Source organism: Limulus polyphemus, unplaced genomic scaffold, assembly GCF_000517525.1.
Source record: "Limulus polyphemus unplaced genomic scaffold, Limulus_polyphemus-2.1.2 Scaffold110, whole genome shotgun sequence".
Classification (NCBI taxonomy): domain Eukaryota; kingdom Metazoa; phylum Arthropoda; class Merostomata; order Xiphosura; family Limulidae; genus Limulus; species Limulus polyphemus.
Window position 1 is genome coordinate 1 of NW_013665720.1, and position 20,274 is coordinate 20,274.

The 20,274-nt window shown below is 35.0% G+C and overlaps 1 protein-coding gene across 1 annotated transcript in view; it reads left to right on the forward strand.

The window, feature by feature from the left end:
* Positions 1–2,692: 2,692 nt before the first annotated feature.
* LOC106471079 (kanadaptin-like) overlaps positions 2,693–20,274 on the forward strand; it is a gene marked incomplete at its 5' end in the record, with an annotated part of 61,338 nt that continues 43,756 nt past the window's right edge. The window contains 4 exons of the mRNA XM_013931670.2: positions 2,693–2,833; positions 10,726–10,867; positions 18,027–18,146; positions 18,831–18,891. Coding sequence (XP_013787124.2) covers positions 2,693–2,833; positions 10,726–10,867; positions 18,027–18,146; positions 18,831–18,891 — 464 coding nt within the window. The remainder of the gene's footprint in view (positions 2,834–10,725; positions 10,868–18,026; positions 18,147–18,830; positions 18,892–20,274) is intronic.

The following is a 20,274-nucleotide window of genomic DNA, read 5'->3' on the forward strand; positions in this document are numbered from 1 at the left end:
TACTAAAACACAGCCAAGACAAGCTACTTTTATACAGATCAAAGGTCAGTTTTATGTTATTTGATATGGTAACATGAGTGCACATGAGCTGCATCATTGTAACTTCAGTATTGTTAGCCAAGCATGGGTGAAAGGTCAATATAATAAAGTAATAAATGTATAATGTTATGAGATTTAAGCTATTTAGTCTAAACATGTATGTTTTTGTGTCCTAATTTGCATTCATTCTAGAATGAAAGAGGCATGATTTATATTTATTTCTTAATTTTTTATGGTAGTTGTGAGATCGGTCAAATCTACCGAACCCATACGGAGATTAATTACTGAAAGTAACAGATAGAATATTAAGTTTTTCTTAAGAAACATTTGATAATTATATGGACATTATAAAGATTTTGCATGTGAAATTTGAAAATTTTCTGATGCATAAAAGTATTTTTAATCTTAAAATGAATATTACTTTGCTGATAGATATGTAACATGCAAAAAGAAAAAAAGACATGAGAAAAACATTGCTTTAGAAACCTTAAGACTTAATAAAAAAAATTTGATATTGTGTATATGAAAGCATTACTGTTTACTGATAATCTGCCAAATTTCAATAACATTTGCTTACTAATTTAAAATTTATAGCATGTAAACTATAACAAGCACAAAATGGCTATGAGGTTGGTCCCAGGGACCGAGCCCATGCTGAAAGAGTTATATCTACTAAAGGCTGGTTTCCACAAGGCATCTTTTCTATGGCATATGTTGCCTTGTGGAAACCAGTTTTTACATGAGCAAGTGTCTTCTGAATCATTTGTTTCATGTGGTTTGTTAGAAATAATGAAGTCATTCTACAAGAAAAGAAAAAAAAAAGGACTTTTATGTCAAGTCAAAGCTTGGGCAATTGAGTTTTCAGTTGCTAGAAAGAAATGCACTCAATATTGTGAGCATATGTATATTTATATTTTTTTAAGTTATGAGAACTTAGTATAGGTTTATAATAGTTGATTCACTGTTTTTTGTTTTTATATTGGATTTAATTTTGTATTTTTTTACATAATTTATTTTTTATTTAAGTTGAAAAATTATTTACTTATATTTAGTCATTCTTTTAAAGAATACATTTATTTTAATTTAATTTAGTTTCATATATTTTTCTGCTTCTTCATTTGAGTTGAACCAACTTTCAAACTTGTGATCAACATCTAATAAAACAACATCATTGTCAGATAGCTTTAGAAATTGTTGCAGGTTCTTCTGTTTCATAAACTTTTGAATAACTATCCAAGCATAACTGTGCACGTGGAAAACATTTCGGACAATAATGAGAAGTCTAGTGAAGGTAGAACAACTGTGTGTGAACTTTTTTGGAAACTTAAAGGATTTCACTTTGCTTTTTATATGTTTCTACTTCAAGATGTTGTTTTGGAGAAATTAGCAAAATCTCTTGGTTGTTTCAACAGAATACTTTGGCCAGACTAGAACATGTACAAACCATGGTTTTTTCTATGCAATGTGAGAAAAGCCTAATGGGAAGTGGCTTCTTGCATGTATGTAAGGATATACAGTTGTAGGGGCACTCAATAAATGATGTAAAAACTAAAGAAGGTCCGACAAATGACAAAAATATTGTTTTTAACCATTGGGGATGTCTTGAACAAATGCTTTAGGGCGGACCAAACTGAGATGCATTTTACAGCAACAAATGTGATTTAACCAGAATTTATGGTACAGAGCAAGTTTAACATCTAATTGTGGCTGTGACACCCAGTCTATCTTAGGTAACTGAACACCGGTGAAAACATACATCAGGCAGACTGGCCATCTGTTCACTGGTATTAATTCACATTCTAACTGACCTTTTATAAGCCAGAATGATTCTGTTAGAGGAGTCTTTTTTTTTTTAAGAACATTCTGAAAGTAGTTCCTCTCTGCAACATTTACCTCCTTTCTACTGTAGGCTTCAGCATCATGAAGAGAAAACAAAAAATTATTGACACTGCAGTCTGGACATATACAAAACTGACAATTTAATAAGGATTACTATCATCAGCTCTGAAGAACAACAAAAGTTGCAACCAAAAAAAAAAGCAGTCAGTAGATTAGTTGTGTGGTCAATGATTCTGCAGTTCAAGTTTTCACCCTTACTGAAATAAATATTTTAAAAGAGGGAAGAAGGAACACAATTTGTTAACACATTTGCAGACTATGTCAACTCAATCTTCAAAATGTGTATAAATAAACGGAAATGTTGTTCTCAAAATAATTGCTTTTTTTTCTTTTATTAGTGTGGCAGGAACTTTTGCCAGTAATGTTGAAACACTTGCCAGTAGATTGAAAAAGTTAATTTCAAGCCCTGTTTAAATAAGAAAAAGCAAGCACCCTAGCTCTAACCCCTGAGGCATTTCTTGAGTAACAATATTTTACTGGACTCCATTAATAACAGTCTTTTGACTTATTTCACCAAACGACCCTGCAGTCCAATTCATTAATCTTTTTTCCCAATTTATATTAATAGAATTGTTTTGAGCTAATCTTCTGTGTGACACTTTAACAAAAGTATTTTGAATATCTAAGTACACTCAGTCTTCAATTCCATTTAATTGTCCATTAGTTCACAGATATGTTAACAAGTAAGTACAGCAATTTATTAAATGTGTATGAATGTTTTTAATTTACTTGTAACCAACATTTTTATATAATTTCAGGATTTTACATCTATGACTTGGAAAGCACACATGGTACTTATGTTAACAAACAGCGGCTCAAATCCAAGGTGTACTGTCCTATTCGAGTTGGGCATATGTTGAAGTTTGGAGGGAGTAGCAGACTGTATATTTTACAGGTAAATCCTGTTATAACATACAGGACTATCTTCTAAATAAGACAGACTTAAAAGTTGCAAAAAGTACACAATGCTTTAGTTTATTATCTTACATGTAATTACAAGAAAGAGTATGACTAAAAATATGTTATTCATATCTGAATTTGTACAAAGAAGTAGATAAGGCTGCGTATAGATATGACTTAATGGAAATATACTAAAACCCTCTGTAAAGGTGATCTTGCCTCTTGAAGAAAGACAATAGATTTTCAAGCTCAATTATTGATCATTAATCAGATCCATTTTCATTTAGAAGAATTCACTACAATCCATAACACTTCAGTTGTTTTTTCCTTAAAATCTTACCCACACCTACCAAAGTTATTTGAGACAAAACCTTAAAGCATCATAATATATTTGCTTTATGAATGCAACTTGCGTAAGACTTTAAAGATACTGTATTATCTTAGATGATTTATTTGACATTGATTCATTTTGAAAAGAAAAAATGGCTTAATTGTAACTAGTTCCAGTGTTCATTCTCTATTTACTATTGGACATTGATTCATTTTGAAAAGAAAAAATGGCTTAATTGTAACTAGTTCCAGTGTTCATTCTCTATTTACTAACATACTTTTTAAGAAACCTTACTAGTGTGTGATGAAATAAATAGTTTCACATACATGCATGTACATTACCAGTCCCATATATATTCCTGTATGCTTGTGGCTTTACATTTTCAGTTGTAAATAACCATTAATTTTGGTATTTTAGATTATAAATTGTGTGAAATATATGTTATGTTTTGAGGATATCATATTTTTCTAGTTGGAAAAATAATCTTAGTAATCTGGTTAGAATGGTATATTGGTTAGATATTTTTTTTGAGATTAAAAGAAAAGTAATAAGTAAAATCACATGTATTTTAATGTGAGGCTACAGTACAAGATTTAATAGCTGTTTCACTTGGTGTTTTTCAGATTGTAGCAACACTGGATAGTCTTTATCATGTAAATATGTTCATTGGTTATAAAACCAAGTGTACAAAGCATATTTTTGTGATGTATGATTTTTTTTATTTACCCTCTTCTTGCACTTCAGTTCTCATGGGTTTTTCTTAATTTCATTTATCCTCATTACAAATGATGTTAAGTGGGACTGACAAATCAGTTGTCCTTGAAAAAGCATTACAGAATGTCTGAAACAGGATGTAAATTCAACTTTACTTGAGTAAGATTATTTGGTCAAACTGTAACTAGTGAGCTAAATTCTACTAATTTTATTCATATTACAAGCAAGCTGATCTTGTTGTAAAGAGTGTTACAAATGTTTTTTTAAAAAAATACTTACTTCTAAATCTGCTAACGTTCAGAATGACCAAATTATTATGAAATTCCAAAACTATAGAAATTTAGTTAAATTCAGGTTTCATGCTGTTTCAGGAAAACCTGTTATGAATACTGCCAAATAACCTGTTAATTTAAAACTTAACTGTTAAATATAAAATTACAGATTTTGCCAGTTACATTTATAACTTCTACATATTAGTAGTAATACCAAAGCTAATGTATAAATCATAATTAAGGTAAAAATACTGCTCAGTACGCTTTAAGAAAATTCCTTTAAATAACATGATTAGTTTTTATACTATGATTTCAAAACTCTATATTAAAATTGTAAAAGATCTAAAGTTTCTAAAGAGATTATTTATAGCCCTGTGGATATTAACTTTCTAACTTATATCTTTATTTTATGTAAGTTTTGAAAATTGCCTTAAATTTTGGTTTATCTTCTAACTTACTGATACATGATGGTTTAATTAGTACGAAACATTAGAGTACTAATAATTGCATTACTACCATATATTATACTGAATTGTAAGTAGGAAGTGCTATATTACATTAGTGCATTACTTACTACACCTATAACTTCAGAAAATTTGTTTGGACTGGTCAGTGATAGGAATTCCCAGCAATGTCAGTTGAACAATAAATGTTCCTTACATTGCTTTATCTGTTGTGAATAGCTCATTAGAATTATTACATTCAACACTAAAATACAACTATTGAGCATTGTTTAGTTGCTACATATTTGCTTCTTGTGTGGTTTTGAATGGAAAGAAACTGACTGTTAAGAGTGAAATAATCATAACATGACAGACTGAAGAATTATGCTTCATTTGTGGGACTAGTAGTTGATAAGTTAGCAGATAATGACCACATGTCTGTAATATTATCTATAATTATAGAAACCAAAACCTGTGTGAATTAAATGAAAAAATAACTATAAGTGTTTAGAATTAATCCATTATTTCAAAATCAGAAAACATCTTACATTAAATGACATCAACCACGACCATCAGAAATTACATAAAAACCAACAAAATATGACTCAGAAGTACTTTAAATGGAGCAAAATATTTTCCCTCCTTTTTACAAGGTGTGGCTGATCTCATAGAGCATGAGAAAAGTTGGTTATTAAGAACTCATATTTACATAGCAGCTATGGATTAGCTCTGATTTTGAATACACCCAATGAAATAATTTCATGGAAACATTCAAAATCTCCAGACAATGTTTGCATCCTTTTCTAAAAGCTGTAACGGCCAACACATTCACAGTTGGCTTTGAATAAACATTTATTGTGATTTTTTTCAACAGAAGATTCTCAAAGCAAGCCAACAAAAAACCTTCAAATATTGAATCTGCTTACAGAAGCTGTTTTTAAGAGGTACTGTAGAAACAGCTGCCATATTCAATGAGGGTGGTTCAATTCATATTCATTGTTAGAATATGATGCAAAAAATAATGCATTTTTATATAAAGTTTGATTCAAAGTTAAGAATTGGAATGGTTTTACAACAGGAAGAGATGCCAGTGGATCTATGCATCTTTATATTGAAGTAAAGAAATCTAAATTTAAGGTATCTATCATAGACAAACTATCATAAAAATGATTTAAATATACAAGCTCTTAACAGTAGAAGAATAATGAACATTTTTTAGGGATACCAACAGCCTATTTGCAAGTATTGTGTTTAAAACATTACAGTTTTTATAAATACAGAAGGTAATAAGATTTTTTAATTTTTTTATTAATATAATGTTATTAGTATTTACTAAAAATTAGATAATGCTATTGGTATATTAATAAATGTATTAACCAATAAATTTAAATGAAGTATAGAGTTGTAAAGTAAATAGTATGTATTGAAACAGCAATATCCCCTTTAAGGTTTTTAGACCTTGTAAATTATTTCATCGTTACTTAACATCAGAAGTCATGAATTATTGAAATCTTTATTTATTAGTAAATTAGAAATATTTTTTCTGATGCGATATCTTACCTTCTCTCACAGAAAGCTTTCTCGATTAGTACCATCTTCTATTGGTGCAAATTATTTGCTCACAACTAGCCTTGTAACTTTCACTTATCTCTGCCTATCTACATGCAAATGATTATACAGCAACCCTCCACTAATAGGAGTGTGACACTACCCTATCATAACTAGTGCCCTCTCTAATAATGCACTTGTTAATTACTTCCAGTTGGCAGTCTTACTGTTGTGTTTGTTTTCACTCTCAAATTTCAGAATATTTGACTTTTTTTTTGGGGGGTACATTTTGTTTCTTTTGTTTGAGTTTATACTTTGTAATTATGCTATCACAGTTTCAAGTAGTTACTACTACCACTGCTGTTCCTGCCACCAGCAGGATTACCAACCAAGTCTTCAGGGTTGATCCCACAATTATCGGCTGATGATGTGACTACTATGATCCTTTTTGAATATCTAATTTCATGCAACATTCACTACCACCTGAGGAGTATCCTATCATAACAGTGCCTTGTATGGCTGACAGGGATGATGAGAATCTGGACAATCTTTTTCTCCCTCCTGAATATGCTTCTCAGTTGCATGTGGTATCGGGGGACTTGCCCAGGTTTCCTCCTCCCTTTGTTGAATTGATTAATCAGATATGATTAATTTGGGCTTTGGCTCCTGTTTCCTATATGGTTCTACCCAACCCTACTTGGGGACAAATCTTTGGATCAATATCTGGTTTTTCCACTTTCTCCAGATATTGGGGTTCATTCTAGTCCTTTGGGGAAATAGTTGAGAGCAAGGGTCAGTATGTCTCATTCCCCACATACATCAGACAATTATGCTTTTGCTTTTTATCGGGACTACTACCCCTATTTAGACTTGGAGTCTAGGGTTGAATCAGTCCATTTATATCACCTCATATCCTCGTTGGCTTCTCGTTTGTCCCAAACACCTGTTCCTGCCTCAGTGGCACACCCTTCATCTTCTAACCCTTTGCCAGTCCCAACTTCTCATTCATCAGCTTGACACAGTTGTTGGGCTGCCTGTTGTGTTTGGGGCATTCAGCATTGGTGACTTGGTTCTCGAGTCAGGGCCAGTGGGGGCCAGACTCTTACACATCACCCATGTTTGAAGGTCTTTTACAGTAAATCCATGGATTTGAAGGTTATTTCTGACGGTCCGGCTTTTTGTTTTCTGTCATTCCCACCACTGTCTCCCCATCCAATTTCCTCCCCCCTTCTGCCGGGTCACATTTCATCCCACCATGTGTCAGAGGTAGTTTGGTTTTTACTTAGCAAGGATGCCATCGAAAAAGAAGATTCTTCTTGTCCAGGGTTTTATTCTCGTCTGTTTGTCATTCCCAAAAAGACAAGAAATTGGCACCCAGTTATTGATTTATTGCTTCCTCACCATTCCCAAGTTCACCATGGAGTTGTACTTAACTCTTCATTGGGTTTTCACTCTAGACCTGTTAATGATGAAGGTTAATGCGTCGAAAGCTTATCTTCATATTTCCATCTCCCCAGCATACCAACATTTCCTTAATTATGTTCATCATGAGTGTGTTTTTTACTTTCAAACACTTCTGTTGGCCTAGCTTTTGCTCTCTATATGTTTTGCCAAGTTGGCCAGTTGTTTGCTCGACTGCTTCATTCTCAGGGCCTTTGTTTCCACCATTACATGGACGACTGGTTATTGCTGGCATCTTTTGAGGCCGACTCTCTCCTCCATACTCAGTTTCTTCATCAGGAAGATGACAGGGTTGGTTAACTCATCAAGGTGGAGAAATTGTTTCTCACTACTACCCAGTTTCTGGTTCATCTTGTGGTGTTTTTCAGTTCACTTCTCAGCTAACCCCAGCCTTCTCCACTTCGATTATGAGATATGGAATGTCTCGTTTGCTTGGACTCCTCCTCACCTTCTTTTTTCTACCTGAGAGGTTCTATTTCTTTTTTTAGATGTGAGATTCTCTCTTGGCCCTCATTCTTCTGGGTCATGTCTATATGCATCATCTTCAGTGGCTTTAATCAACTGATGGAGCTTTGTTCGGGATTCCTTGGAGGCTCCTCTTACCCTTTTCTTTCCATTACTGATGGACTTTGCCTTGTGAATAGAATGGACCAATACTACTGACTACTGTATGGGTTCCTCTACATCCACCTCAATGTATTTTCACCTTTTTACCGATGCTTCCTTTTCTAATTGGGGAGCATATCATGATGGTCAAGAAGTTTCAGAACATTGAACTCTTACAGAAACCACTCTTCATATCAATATCTTGGAGCTGTTCAGTGAGCTGTTATTCACTTTCTGTTGTCTCTTTGGGAAAGGTGGTGATGGTGCACTTGGACAATTTGACTTTGGTGTCCTATATCTCCAAGCAAAGAGGCACCCAGTTGAGGGACTTTTGTTTTTGAACACTGGGTCATAATTTTTAGGCTCACAGCCATCACATTACTTTGCTGGCATGTCATGTTCTGGGTGCCATGAAATTGGTCATAGATTGTTTATCCATACTCACAAGATTCTACCAAAGGAGTGGTCTTTGGATCCTGTCATTTTTCGGGAGTTGTGTGCTCATTGAGGTATCCCTGATTTCGATGCTTTTGCATCTCCTTCAAACGCAACACTTTCCCATTTTTTGTTGCCTGTTCCTTATCTGCAGGCGGATGCAGTGGATGCTCTCAGCCAGAATTGGATTAATTGTTACCTATATACTTATCCTATTTGGCTTCTTCCTCATATCATTTCGATAGTTCAGAATACTGCTTGTTGGTGGCCCCATATTGTCCAGCTCAGATGTAGTTTCCACTCCTACGTAGTCTCTTGGTTTCACCACCAGTTCCTCTCCCATTATGTCCCATGCTCCTTTGTCAGCCTCACTCCAGCATGTGTCACTTTTCCCTATCCGTACTCCATCTTCATGCATGGCTTTTGTCGAGTCCCTTGCTAGAGGTCTGGACTCTCCAGTGATGTTGACTCCCTAATTTCTCCTCCTGTTTGACTATTCTCCTTGGTGGTTTATTGGTATAAATGGACTGCATACCACTTTTGGTCTCTATGCCAGGGTTACCAATCTTCTGGATTCACCATTCCTCACTTGTCATCCATTTTCACTTGGCTTTATGACAGGGGCCTCTCAGTTTTCTCTATTGTGGGGTTATAGGGCAGCTTTATCTTCCACTTTTTGATTTACCAAACTTGTGTCTGTGTTCCAATCTCCTGTCCTGCCTTATGTTATTTCATTCATTCTCCATTGCCCATCCTCCCTGCCCTGCTTCTCTCCCTGATTGGAACCTCAGTGTTGTCCTTCATGCTGTTGCTCATCCACCATTTGAACCTTTATAATCTTGCTCACTATATCACCTTTCATTAAAGTCCTTGTTCCTATTGTTGATGGCATGTGGTTACCGTCATTTTATTGTCTTTGCATTTAATATTTGCCGTATATTGTTCCATCATTCCTATGTTCTCCTCTTTCCTGACCATTTCTTTCTACCCAAGATGAATTAAAACGTGATAACGAGGAACCCACAGTGATTTCTATTTGTAATATAATGAACCACTTCTTTTTTTTGTGGTTTTTTGCTAGCTTGCCTCATTAAAAAGATGTGCATGCACGCACGCACAAACAACACATTTCTTTTCTGTGTGATTTTTCACATGAAGAGATGTGTATGCGTGCATGCACATAGATAAGTAATAATCCTCAGGTGCAAATCCTCATGACATTAATCAACTTAATTGTAATATTGATTAATTAGTTATTTTACATGACATTAATTGATGTAATTGAATATATTGATTAACCCTTAAACTGTGACTGGGACATATATTTCCCAGTGCTCCCATTCCCTTACATTGCGACTAGGACAAATGTTTTCCATTGTCATTCAAAATTTCTGTGTGTGATGTATGGGAGTAAAATGAGTTGAAAAGTATTTATTGGCATCCCACTTAATGTTGATATATGGTTTCCCTCAGTGTTTTCCACTCAGCCCTTCAGTAACCAACAAGATGCCTAAGCAGAATATACAACAACTGCATGCCAACCATGCCTGCATCACTAGAGTGGCAAGTAGTAACCCTAATTACTATGTAAATATGCTTGACATGCTTGACTCAGATAGCTTAGAAGATAGTGAAAGTGAGTCAAGTGGTGTTCAAATGCATGATGATGAAAAAGCAATGAGACTAGCAATGATAGTCAAGATGATGAACCTGGACCCTACAGAGGAAGGCGTAAGCAGAACCAACAGTGGGAAACATTTGTCCCAGTCACAGTGGGAGGGGGTGGGAGGATTGGGAAATATACGTCCCAGCTGCTGTGAATGGGTTTATTGAGTTAATCACTCAGTTCTGCCAAATAAATGTATGATACAGTCAACAAGAGTAGAGATGTTTTTACATCATTCTTCATTGATATGTTAAAATTAACATACTGTCATATAATTTTTATAAATAAATAAATAAATATATATATAAATATACACACGCACACATATCTAAAGGTCTTTTGATTTGAAAACCGAACTTTGTAAAATAAGTAGCTATGGCATCATTCAATGTTGTGATTGTTTTGTTATAGGGTCCGGAGACTGATAAAGATGCAGAATCTGAACTAACAGTTACAGAATTGAAAGAACAGAAAAGACAGCAAGAATTAGATAAAATGAAAAAAGAAAAGGAAAAGGCAGAAGAAGAGGATGGAGAAATTGACTGGGGCCTTGGTAAAGATGTACTCTTATTTTTCTTCATACTTACATGTACTTTCATTAAATTTTATTGCTGATAATGTTGAAAATAATTGTGAATAATTTTTCTGAATTAATTTTTACACTACACCACTAACTTTGTTCTGGAACTGTGTTACCAAGATTGAAAGTATACTTTTCAAGGTCCATTTTTGAGCATGTTATTTAGAGATCTAGATCTTCTGCGGGAAATCACAAACGATTTTAAAAAGCCTTTCTCTTTACCACTTATATGTCAGCATCATTTAATGTAAGTGATAATTATAATTACAAGCTAACTTTGCAACCACAAGATTGTGAGAACTAACAAAATATACTGTGCAAGCATGCCATACATCAACAATATAAATTATTTTGTAGTAACTTTCTCTCAGGTAAGTGTATTGTATGTTCTTACATGCATAAAATGTTTGATAAACTTAAGCCTTAATTGAGGGAATTGTGGGAGTGGTCAAGGTATCATTTCTGCTTCACCATTAATGTAATCAGGCATTATTCTGGTTAACAGCTGATAAGTTGTACATGCTCCACAGATTTATCCAGTCTTGCCATACCTAATGTTAATTTGGAAAAGTCATATTACAGATACATTAATTCCTTAAACCTGAACAGATGCTGTTAGCATCCAGCCGAAAATCCCGATTTACCCATTAGACGGTGACAGTATCTGATAACATTTATGTCTCTTTGGCTGAACCTAATCAAAAACACTTTATTATCTACCTTTATAAATAGACTGGAAATTTTAAGGTATAGTGATAATTATTAGGACATCATGTAAATAATTCTGGCAGAATAGGTTTAAAGAGATAAATATAAAATTCTTTAACATTATCTTTAAATTATCAGCAATTTCTCTGTTCAGATTTTTTTCATTTCTTCCATCTTTGTTTAAAATTTTCTAACCTAAAATATTTTGCTTAATTCTTTAATATAAAATATGAAGATTCTAAGTTAAAACATTTCCGACATTTTAGATTCATAAATACATTCATCATACACATCTTTGTATACATTCTTAGAATCTGAATGAATGTTTCTGATGTCTTGAGATGCAGGGAATATATATATATAGTCATGCTTACAACTATTGAATAAACCAAATGTTTCCAATATGATACCTTTCCTTTGCTTACATAATAGCTTCTTTTGACTTGTGCTGCTCTTTATATGTGCAATTTTTGCTTGCTACTAGCCTTGATACACCCACCTACACTTGCGTGTTTACATGTGGTATAGCTGCAGTGTAGCATACAAATAAGCATGAGACAATCCTCTGCCAATAGAAGTGTGACACACCCTCTTAGCACAGTTGACTCCCTCTGCACTGTAGAGTACGTTCATCACTTCTTGATTTGCCATTCAATTGTGCATTCGTGCTCTAATTTGTCATTTTTGTGTGCAATTTTAATTTAACTTTACTGTGTTTTGATAACTTAGTTTGTTGTAATTTCGTTTCTGCATACTTAGTTTTTTATGGAATATTTTTTTTTAATTTTCACATTATGAATGCTCACTTTAACATCACTACAACGATTTCAGTCATAAATCAGGCTACTGCTGATCCATCTACTACTTCTGTGGCTTCAGGATCCACACTTTCTGCATAGGAGATCTTGGCCATGGTATATCTCAAAATGAAAGCTCTCATGCAACCTACTATGTCTCCAGAAATGTAGCCAGATATCCTTCTTAGTTTCCTGTCTTTCCCAACCTTCTTCTGCTTCAATTCTTATCTCCCCCCCCCTGCTTTTTCCCTTCTACCAATACCTTCTTCCCAGTTTTCAGTGGTGAGCCACCAAATTACTCATCTCCATGTTTTCTGACACCAGCTGCATTGGTGACTATCCGATAGGTACTGGCATGGCTGGGGTACAATTAGTCAGATGGACTTCCCTTCTCTTCCCCTCTTGTTATTCACTTGTCTATTTTTTCTCACTACTCCATGGGATTTCATTTCATGCCAGCATCTGTAAGAAGCAGTTTGAGATCTTTTGCACAAGGATACTATCAAACAATGTTGTCACCCTTCTCTGGGGTTCTGTTCCCAGCTGTTTGTGGTTCCTAGAAAGACTGTGGATTGGCATCTTATCATCAACCTATTTCACTTCAAATGCTTCATCAACCTCCCTCATTTCACCATGGAGTCTTTTCTCACACTTTGGTTGGCATTCATTCTGGGTGTCTGACTGACGAAGGTCGTCTCAGATGCATATCTTCAAATTTCTATCTCTCCAGCTTCCAGACATTACCTTTGTTTTGTTCACAGAGGTTAATTTTCCAATTCTGTGCTCTACCTTTTGGTCTGGTGTCAGTGCTTTATGTCATCTGTTGTGTGGTCAGAGCCTTTGCCTGCCATCTTCCTGACCAAAGTTTGTGGTCCCATCAATACATGGATGACCTGATCCATTTGGGAGTGTTTTTTAACCCTTTCCTCAGCAGAACCCAGCCTTCTTCTCTTCATTTGAGATTGATGAAGCTCTTAGTTTCCAAAACCAAATCCTACCCTCCTCTCCCTGCATGCAGGGTTCTATCTCTTATTGAGGGCTTGAGCATCCATGGAAGCCCTTATACCCTGGGGGTCATGCACACATTTGTGGTCTTCAGTGGGTGCTGCACAGTCAATAAAATTTCATTCAGGATCTGTTGGATTCCATTATCTGGTGGCTCAGCAGTGAAAATGTCTCAGCTGGCATTCCTCTGCTTTCTCCCTGTCCTGATTTACACCTGTTCACAGATGTGTCTCTTACAGGATGGGGAGTGTGTATGGGTTCTCAGGAGATTGCAGGTCATTGAGCAGTGGTCAGTTCTTCACTCATATCAATCTATTGGAACTTATTGTAGTTTATCAGGCCTTGGATCATTTCTTACATTCGGCAGGGGGACATTTGGTCATGATCCGTTCTGACAATCTGACCATTGACAAGGGGGCACCCTTTCACGGTCATTTTGCTTTTAAGCATTGGATTTACTTTTCTGGGCCCAGTCTAAGCAAGTCCACTTCTGGCTTGTCACATCCTGAGTGTTCTAAATCTTGTAGGAGATAGGTATTCTTTTCTGCACAAGATTGTACCTATGAAGTGGTCCCCCACTTCTAGATGTATTTGCCACTCATCTTAATACCAAACTGCCCCTTGTTTGGTTTCTGGTTCCATATCCTTTAGTTTTGGTGGTAAATGCTTTTAGTCAGGTTTGGACTAACCTTTACCTTTATGCCTATCTTCCTATCTGTCTTCTCTCTCATGTTCTCTCCTTGATCCAAAGCATTCCATGTCGAGTCCTTCTCATTGCCCAATTTTGGTCTGCTCAACCATGGTTTCTGATCCTGACCCTCGTTTAATCATCCCTTCTCTTACCTCTTCCACTTTGCTAATTCCTTTTCCATCAACCTCAGTCTGCCATACTTTATCCTGTTAACACCACATTCTGGCTTCTTGTGTGGATTTTGTCTGGTCTTTTGCAGGACGATGCAGACTCTCTACACAGGTAGCCTCCCTTCTGTCCCATTTGGTCCACCCTTTTTCCTTGAATGCCTATCAGAGAAATTGCCTAATTTTCCAGTGCTGATTTCTTTGACATGGTTTCTCACCTTCCCATTCCAGTGTTTCCCACCTTTCAGATTTATTTACTTGGATATTCGGCAATGGTTTATCAGTATTCACCTTTGCTGGCTATAGGGTGGCCATATCTAATACCTTTAATTTTTATCCCTCCTGTATTTTTTCTTCTCCCATTCTTTCTCTTCTGTTTCATTCCTTTCATTTGGTTTATCCACCCTATCTGACACCTCTGCTCGACTGGAATCTCAGTGTGGTTCATCATACCCTTACCCTTTTGCCATTTGAACCTTTGGCCACTTGCACCTTGAACTACCTTTCACTAGAGACATATTTCTTGCTCCTTTTTGCTTGTGGATATCATAGATCTGATATCCTTTTCTTCAACATTTCCCACAGCATTTATCACCATATCTATGTACTCGTTTATCTGGACCATAGTTTTTCTCCAAAATGTCAGCAGTTTGTGAAGAGGACATAACCTTCATGCTTGTTTCACTTTCAACTCTCATTTGTATTTTCATGCTGATCCTGACCCTCTTCTTTTTCATGTATGTGCTCTATATTGTTATGTTGCTAGCACTGTTTCCTTTTGTGGATCTTTTTCTCACCTATTTATACCCTGGAATATATCCTCTACCCCCGACCTTTCTCCTGTCACCCTTACTGGTTCGCTTAGCCAGCTATTCAGCTTGCTTATGTGTCATTTCTGAGGATTCCTATTGCATTTTACAAGTCACCAAATTCATTATCTCACCCTCTTCCATGCTGCCCACTTCCATTGCCTGTTGAAGGAGATTGTACAGGTTGGCATGTGTACTATGCCTCACACTTTTGTAGCCCACTACTTGCATTATTTGGCTATCTCCAGTTATCTGTTGCCACCCTCCATACCTCATTTTGACTGTGAGAGGGTAAGTTCTTTTTTTTTATTTCTTACCATCACCTTAGCCCTTTTCTCATTGCTTGAATTCTGCTCTGTGGCGAGTGGTGCCTGTCCAGGTGTACTTCAACATAAATCCACACCATACAGCTGTGTAGGTCTAGAACACTCACTGAAAAGATGAGGTATTCCATAAGACTACTTGAGGTTACTCATGGTATCTTGCTTCATAAATATGGCCCGAAGCAGACCACACCAGCTCGTAGACTATCCATAAGTAAAGCAGTTTGGATATCTGCCCAACCTTCCAATCCTGGTTGAATAAATCAGGACAGGCCTGCTTTTCAAAATAGGGTTGTTTGTGATCATCAATTGCATTGTTTTAAGGTGTAGCATTCCTTTGGGCTTCCCATATCATTCTTATCCCCCCTTTTCTAGTGGAGTATGGGAGTACTTACCACATACCAGTTCCTGGCTACTGAGTGGTGGACCAGGGATGCTTCCTCCTGAGTATGTTGGTGGTGTTCACTCAACATAGATGGTGAGTACTGTCCTCCTACTGTGCACTGGATGAAAAATTCCCAGTGCTGCTTGATTTTGGACTGAACTAATCTACCACATACAGTTCACCCCTCCTGCTGGATTTTTCACATCCTACTGCTAACTGGATGTTGTTTTCTGGGTAGTCTGGTGTTGGATCGACATAGGACCAGTTACTGTAAGTCCTCACACACGTGGTTAGTAGGAAACCCTCCTTCTACCACAGACTAAGTAAAAAATTCCTGACACCATCAGGTTCTGGACTGGAGTTGATCTGGTAGGATGTTGAGTTTCTGGCTGTCCTGGGATTGGTTGTGTATGGGTTTGCACACACATATGCCCATTTCAATTGCCAGAACAGAAGTTGACTTTACCTTCTGATTCCTAGGCTTGATGCGAAGACAGTTGAGACCCTCCTCCTACCATGAACCAGAAGAAAAATGGCCGATGCCACCTGGTTTTGAATTGGAGTTGACACACTGAATATTGTCTGATACACCCTAGCCAGTCTACACCATTTAGCATGTCCGCTTACAGACTGGACATGCATCTTTCCACTCAGCTTAGCAACACATATCTTTAAAATGGACAAATAGTATACCTGGTAGAGATGGGGTGTGTTCTCCCATGGGTGCGACTTTATACATGGGTTTTTTGTGGGTACCTTCCAAATATACCTCATCTAGGTAACTTTTAGACCAGTCTCTTCACCATTTCAATGTGAGATTCTAGCTATTTTGTTAGAAGAGGTAAGGTATTGTATCAGAAGTTAACATTTTCCTACAATGAAAATGTTTTTCTGATAGATACTTACCTCTGCTGATACTTCCCACTCATCCTCCTTACTCCCAGTGCATCCTTTTGCTTAATCTTGAAGTGATAAAAGTAGTTTACAGTATAGAGGGACTCAGATGTGCTAGGAGGGTGTGTCACATATTTATTTGCATGATACAGTGCAGCTATACTACATCTAAATACATGAGGGTAGGTGGCAGTATCAGAGTTAGTTGTGAGCAAAAATTGTGCATATAGAGGGCAGTACAAGTTGAGAAAAGCTATTATGTGAGTAGAGGTAAGTATCGATTGGAAATTCATTTTCAGTGTAGGAAAATGTTAATTTTGAAATATAAACAAAGATCTTTTATAAAATTCACATTAAAGGAGAAATAACCAAAACCTAAGAAGAATAGGATATACTCAATTAAGTTAAAGCATTATCCAATATTAATTCAATTTAAATGAAATACATTATCTATTGAGCTGAAAATCATCCTATTCTTTGAATGATACTTGTATTTTAACAAATAAAGCAAAATGACAGTGATGAAGTTTAAGGCAATAATTCTGACACATAAGCTATATACAGATTGTTTTAAAAATGTCTTGTTACCTCATATTGGTGAATTATCTTATGACTAATTGGAGTAACCATCCATTGGACGGGTGAAATAAAAACTCGTTTGTAACAAGGAATTGGAAATTGTGCTTCTATTCTTTTCTTAACGTAATAAACATTAAGAGTGCAATAAAAATACATAAAGTACTAATACTGAAAAGAAAGACATACTGTTTTCAAATGAAATTAGATGGGTGGGGAGGGGTAGTTTTTCTGAAATTAGATGGGGTTTGATCTCCATGACTTTCCTCATGTCATCCTATATCACTGTGTCAAGTTTGGTGCTGATTGATAAAGAAATGTGGAAATGTATAAGGAACATATATAATATATTTCATATAAGAAATGTATATGAAATGATAGATATACAACTTTGTATTTTTTTTTGCTTTATATAGTACATATTAGGATTGCTGTTTAAACACATACACATAACTTAATACTTCAGCTGAACTATGCAATTGTTTTGTTGATAAGCCAGGAAACTTTTCATGACATTCACAGTCATGATTATTATTGTCTCTCTCAGAACTTGTGAATGGTGAATCAGAATTGCTTCTAAATTCTTAGTGAATTTGACATAATGTAAAGAATAGTTGGTTTCTTTCTTTATAGCATGACTTGTCCATGCATCATCAGTGAACTTATTTGTACAGCTTCTGGTTACTAAGTTCACAAATTTAGTTAATGTAGAAAACAATTTTACATTTTAGAAAAAAACTGGTTTGTTTCTAAACTTTTCATACATTTTGTTTATAGGTGAAGATGCTGAAGAAGAAGATATTGATGCAGAAAATCCATTTGCCCTCTCCACAGAAAATGAAGAGCTATATTTAAATGATCCTAAAAAGACGTTGCGAGGATGGTTTGAAAGAGAAGGTGAAGTTCAGATCATATAGTGTTTCCTTACAAATTAACCAACCATTCAGACACCATTGAAGTTCTTTGAGAACATTATTCTTAGTTAAGCCAGTGTTAATTGATAATTTTTGAACTTATCATGATTTTCTTTGAAATGATCACTCATGTGCATTTTCAAAATGACTTTTCTATGTCCAGTTTTAATCAATTAAGTATTGCGTATTTTAAAAGGTATAAATCATTATGGATAACACAAATGTTGATTAGGCTATATTTTTAATTGGAAAGTGAGAAGTACTGGCTCATTTAGGAAAATTGCTAAACTTTAAATTTTGTATTTTTTTTTAAATTCAACAATCATTTACCTAGGTATAATATATGTTGCTGTATAAATCTTATGATTTTATGCTTGTTATTTTTAGATGTGCTTAATTGGTAGAGAATTAAAACAGTCTCATTAAATAAAGCATTGAACTCAACCAGGTGTAATCCAAAACATAAGTCCTCATTAAAGAAAGAATTAACTAACTCATCTGTCAAAGAGTTCTTCCAAATGGAGATTTTAATATATTATCCAAGTTATCTAACATTATTAAAATGAAATTACATTGCATTTAAAGTTTGTAATTCTTTAAAGTTTAATAGAAAATTGAATACATGTTTTTCTGTGACTCTTTTTATAAAATGATTTTGAATTTCCAGGCTGTGAACTTGAATATAATGTGGAGGAGAAAGGAATTGCACATTTCACTTGCAGGGTAGAGTAAGTAAGATCTGCCAAATTTTCTTTTTATTTTATTAGTTTTTGCAAGTGCAGTAAACCTTTTTTATTGGTTTTGATTGATTGACTACATTAAATCTTTCCATATCTCATTTTAGTGATTGCCATTTAAACAATAAAATGTATGCAGGAAATATACACATAAGACACTGTTCTGTAGGTATGTGTGATTGTGTATGTATTTCTTGTACTTCATTCTTTAAACATCTAGCAATCATGTACAAGTATTCTCAACCTCAGCATTTCTTAATGTTTTTGATATGAGGGATTGGCTTACTGCCTCTCTAAACTCTCACAGACCACTAAATTGCAAATATAGTGAAAAACCATTAGCATTTGCATATAAATATTCTGTCAGTTTTTTTTTCTGTTTGTTTGCTTTGTGAAGTTCCAGGAACCAGTAAGGTAATTGAGAAACATTGCCCTACCTGCATTTCACAACTTTTTTACAAAAGTATATTCAACATTTAATTAATCTACATTATTATCAACATACACAAATAAAATTGGCACGAAAATGTAGTTAATAAATCAAATTTTAATATCATATAAGTTTTAAGTTCTTAATTTTATAGAGAAATGTGTAGAAAATCCTCAATCTCACCGTAGTATGAGAATTGTGACATTTCCTCTCTTAAGTATCTCCTCTTCTCCAATTTATCTACCACTTGTCCCAGAAGTATGGAATATGATGTAAGTTACTCATTATAATATAGTTATTACTCAGGTAAAGCAAAATTTTGATATCCTTCAATGTTACTTGTTTACAGAGCCATAAACTAGAAAATCAGACCCCTGTCACATCTTCCCTTTCACAACTTGACACTAGTTCCCAGATGTTTTATACTATACTTTCTATAACCAATAGAAAGCCAAAGTTTTAATCTATCAAATGATTATTATAATACTTTGCTTTATGTACTGAGCATTGTCTATTTTACTTCCAGTTCAAACTTTATTCCTACAGGAAACTCGTTGATGAGCTTAGCTGAATTTTTAGCAGCTCTTATTGCATAGTATACATTATCTCTTCTCACATAAATAGCTATTCTCGTTCAGTGCTGCCCTTTATATGCAAAAATATTTCTTACACATTCCACATGTCTTTCATACAAATCATCATGCGACAACCCTCAACCAATAAGAGTGCCACACACTCTCATTATGTAGTATGTGACTCCCTCTATTCAATTCTACCAGACTATAACTTGTGTTCTAACATTTAGTTTGTGCTCTCTTCAAGTTATTTATTTTAATATTTTTCCATATCTTTGTATTAATTTCTCTCAACAAATTTTCTCTTTATTATACAATAGTGATATTTGTAACTTGATATTTCTACCTGGTTATGGAACTTATTTAGTC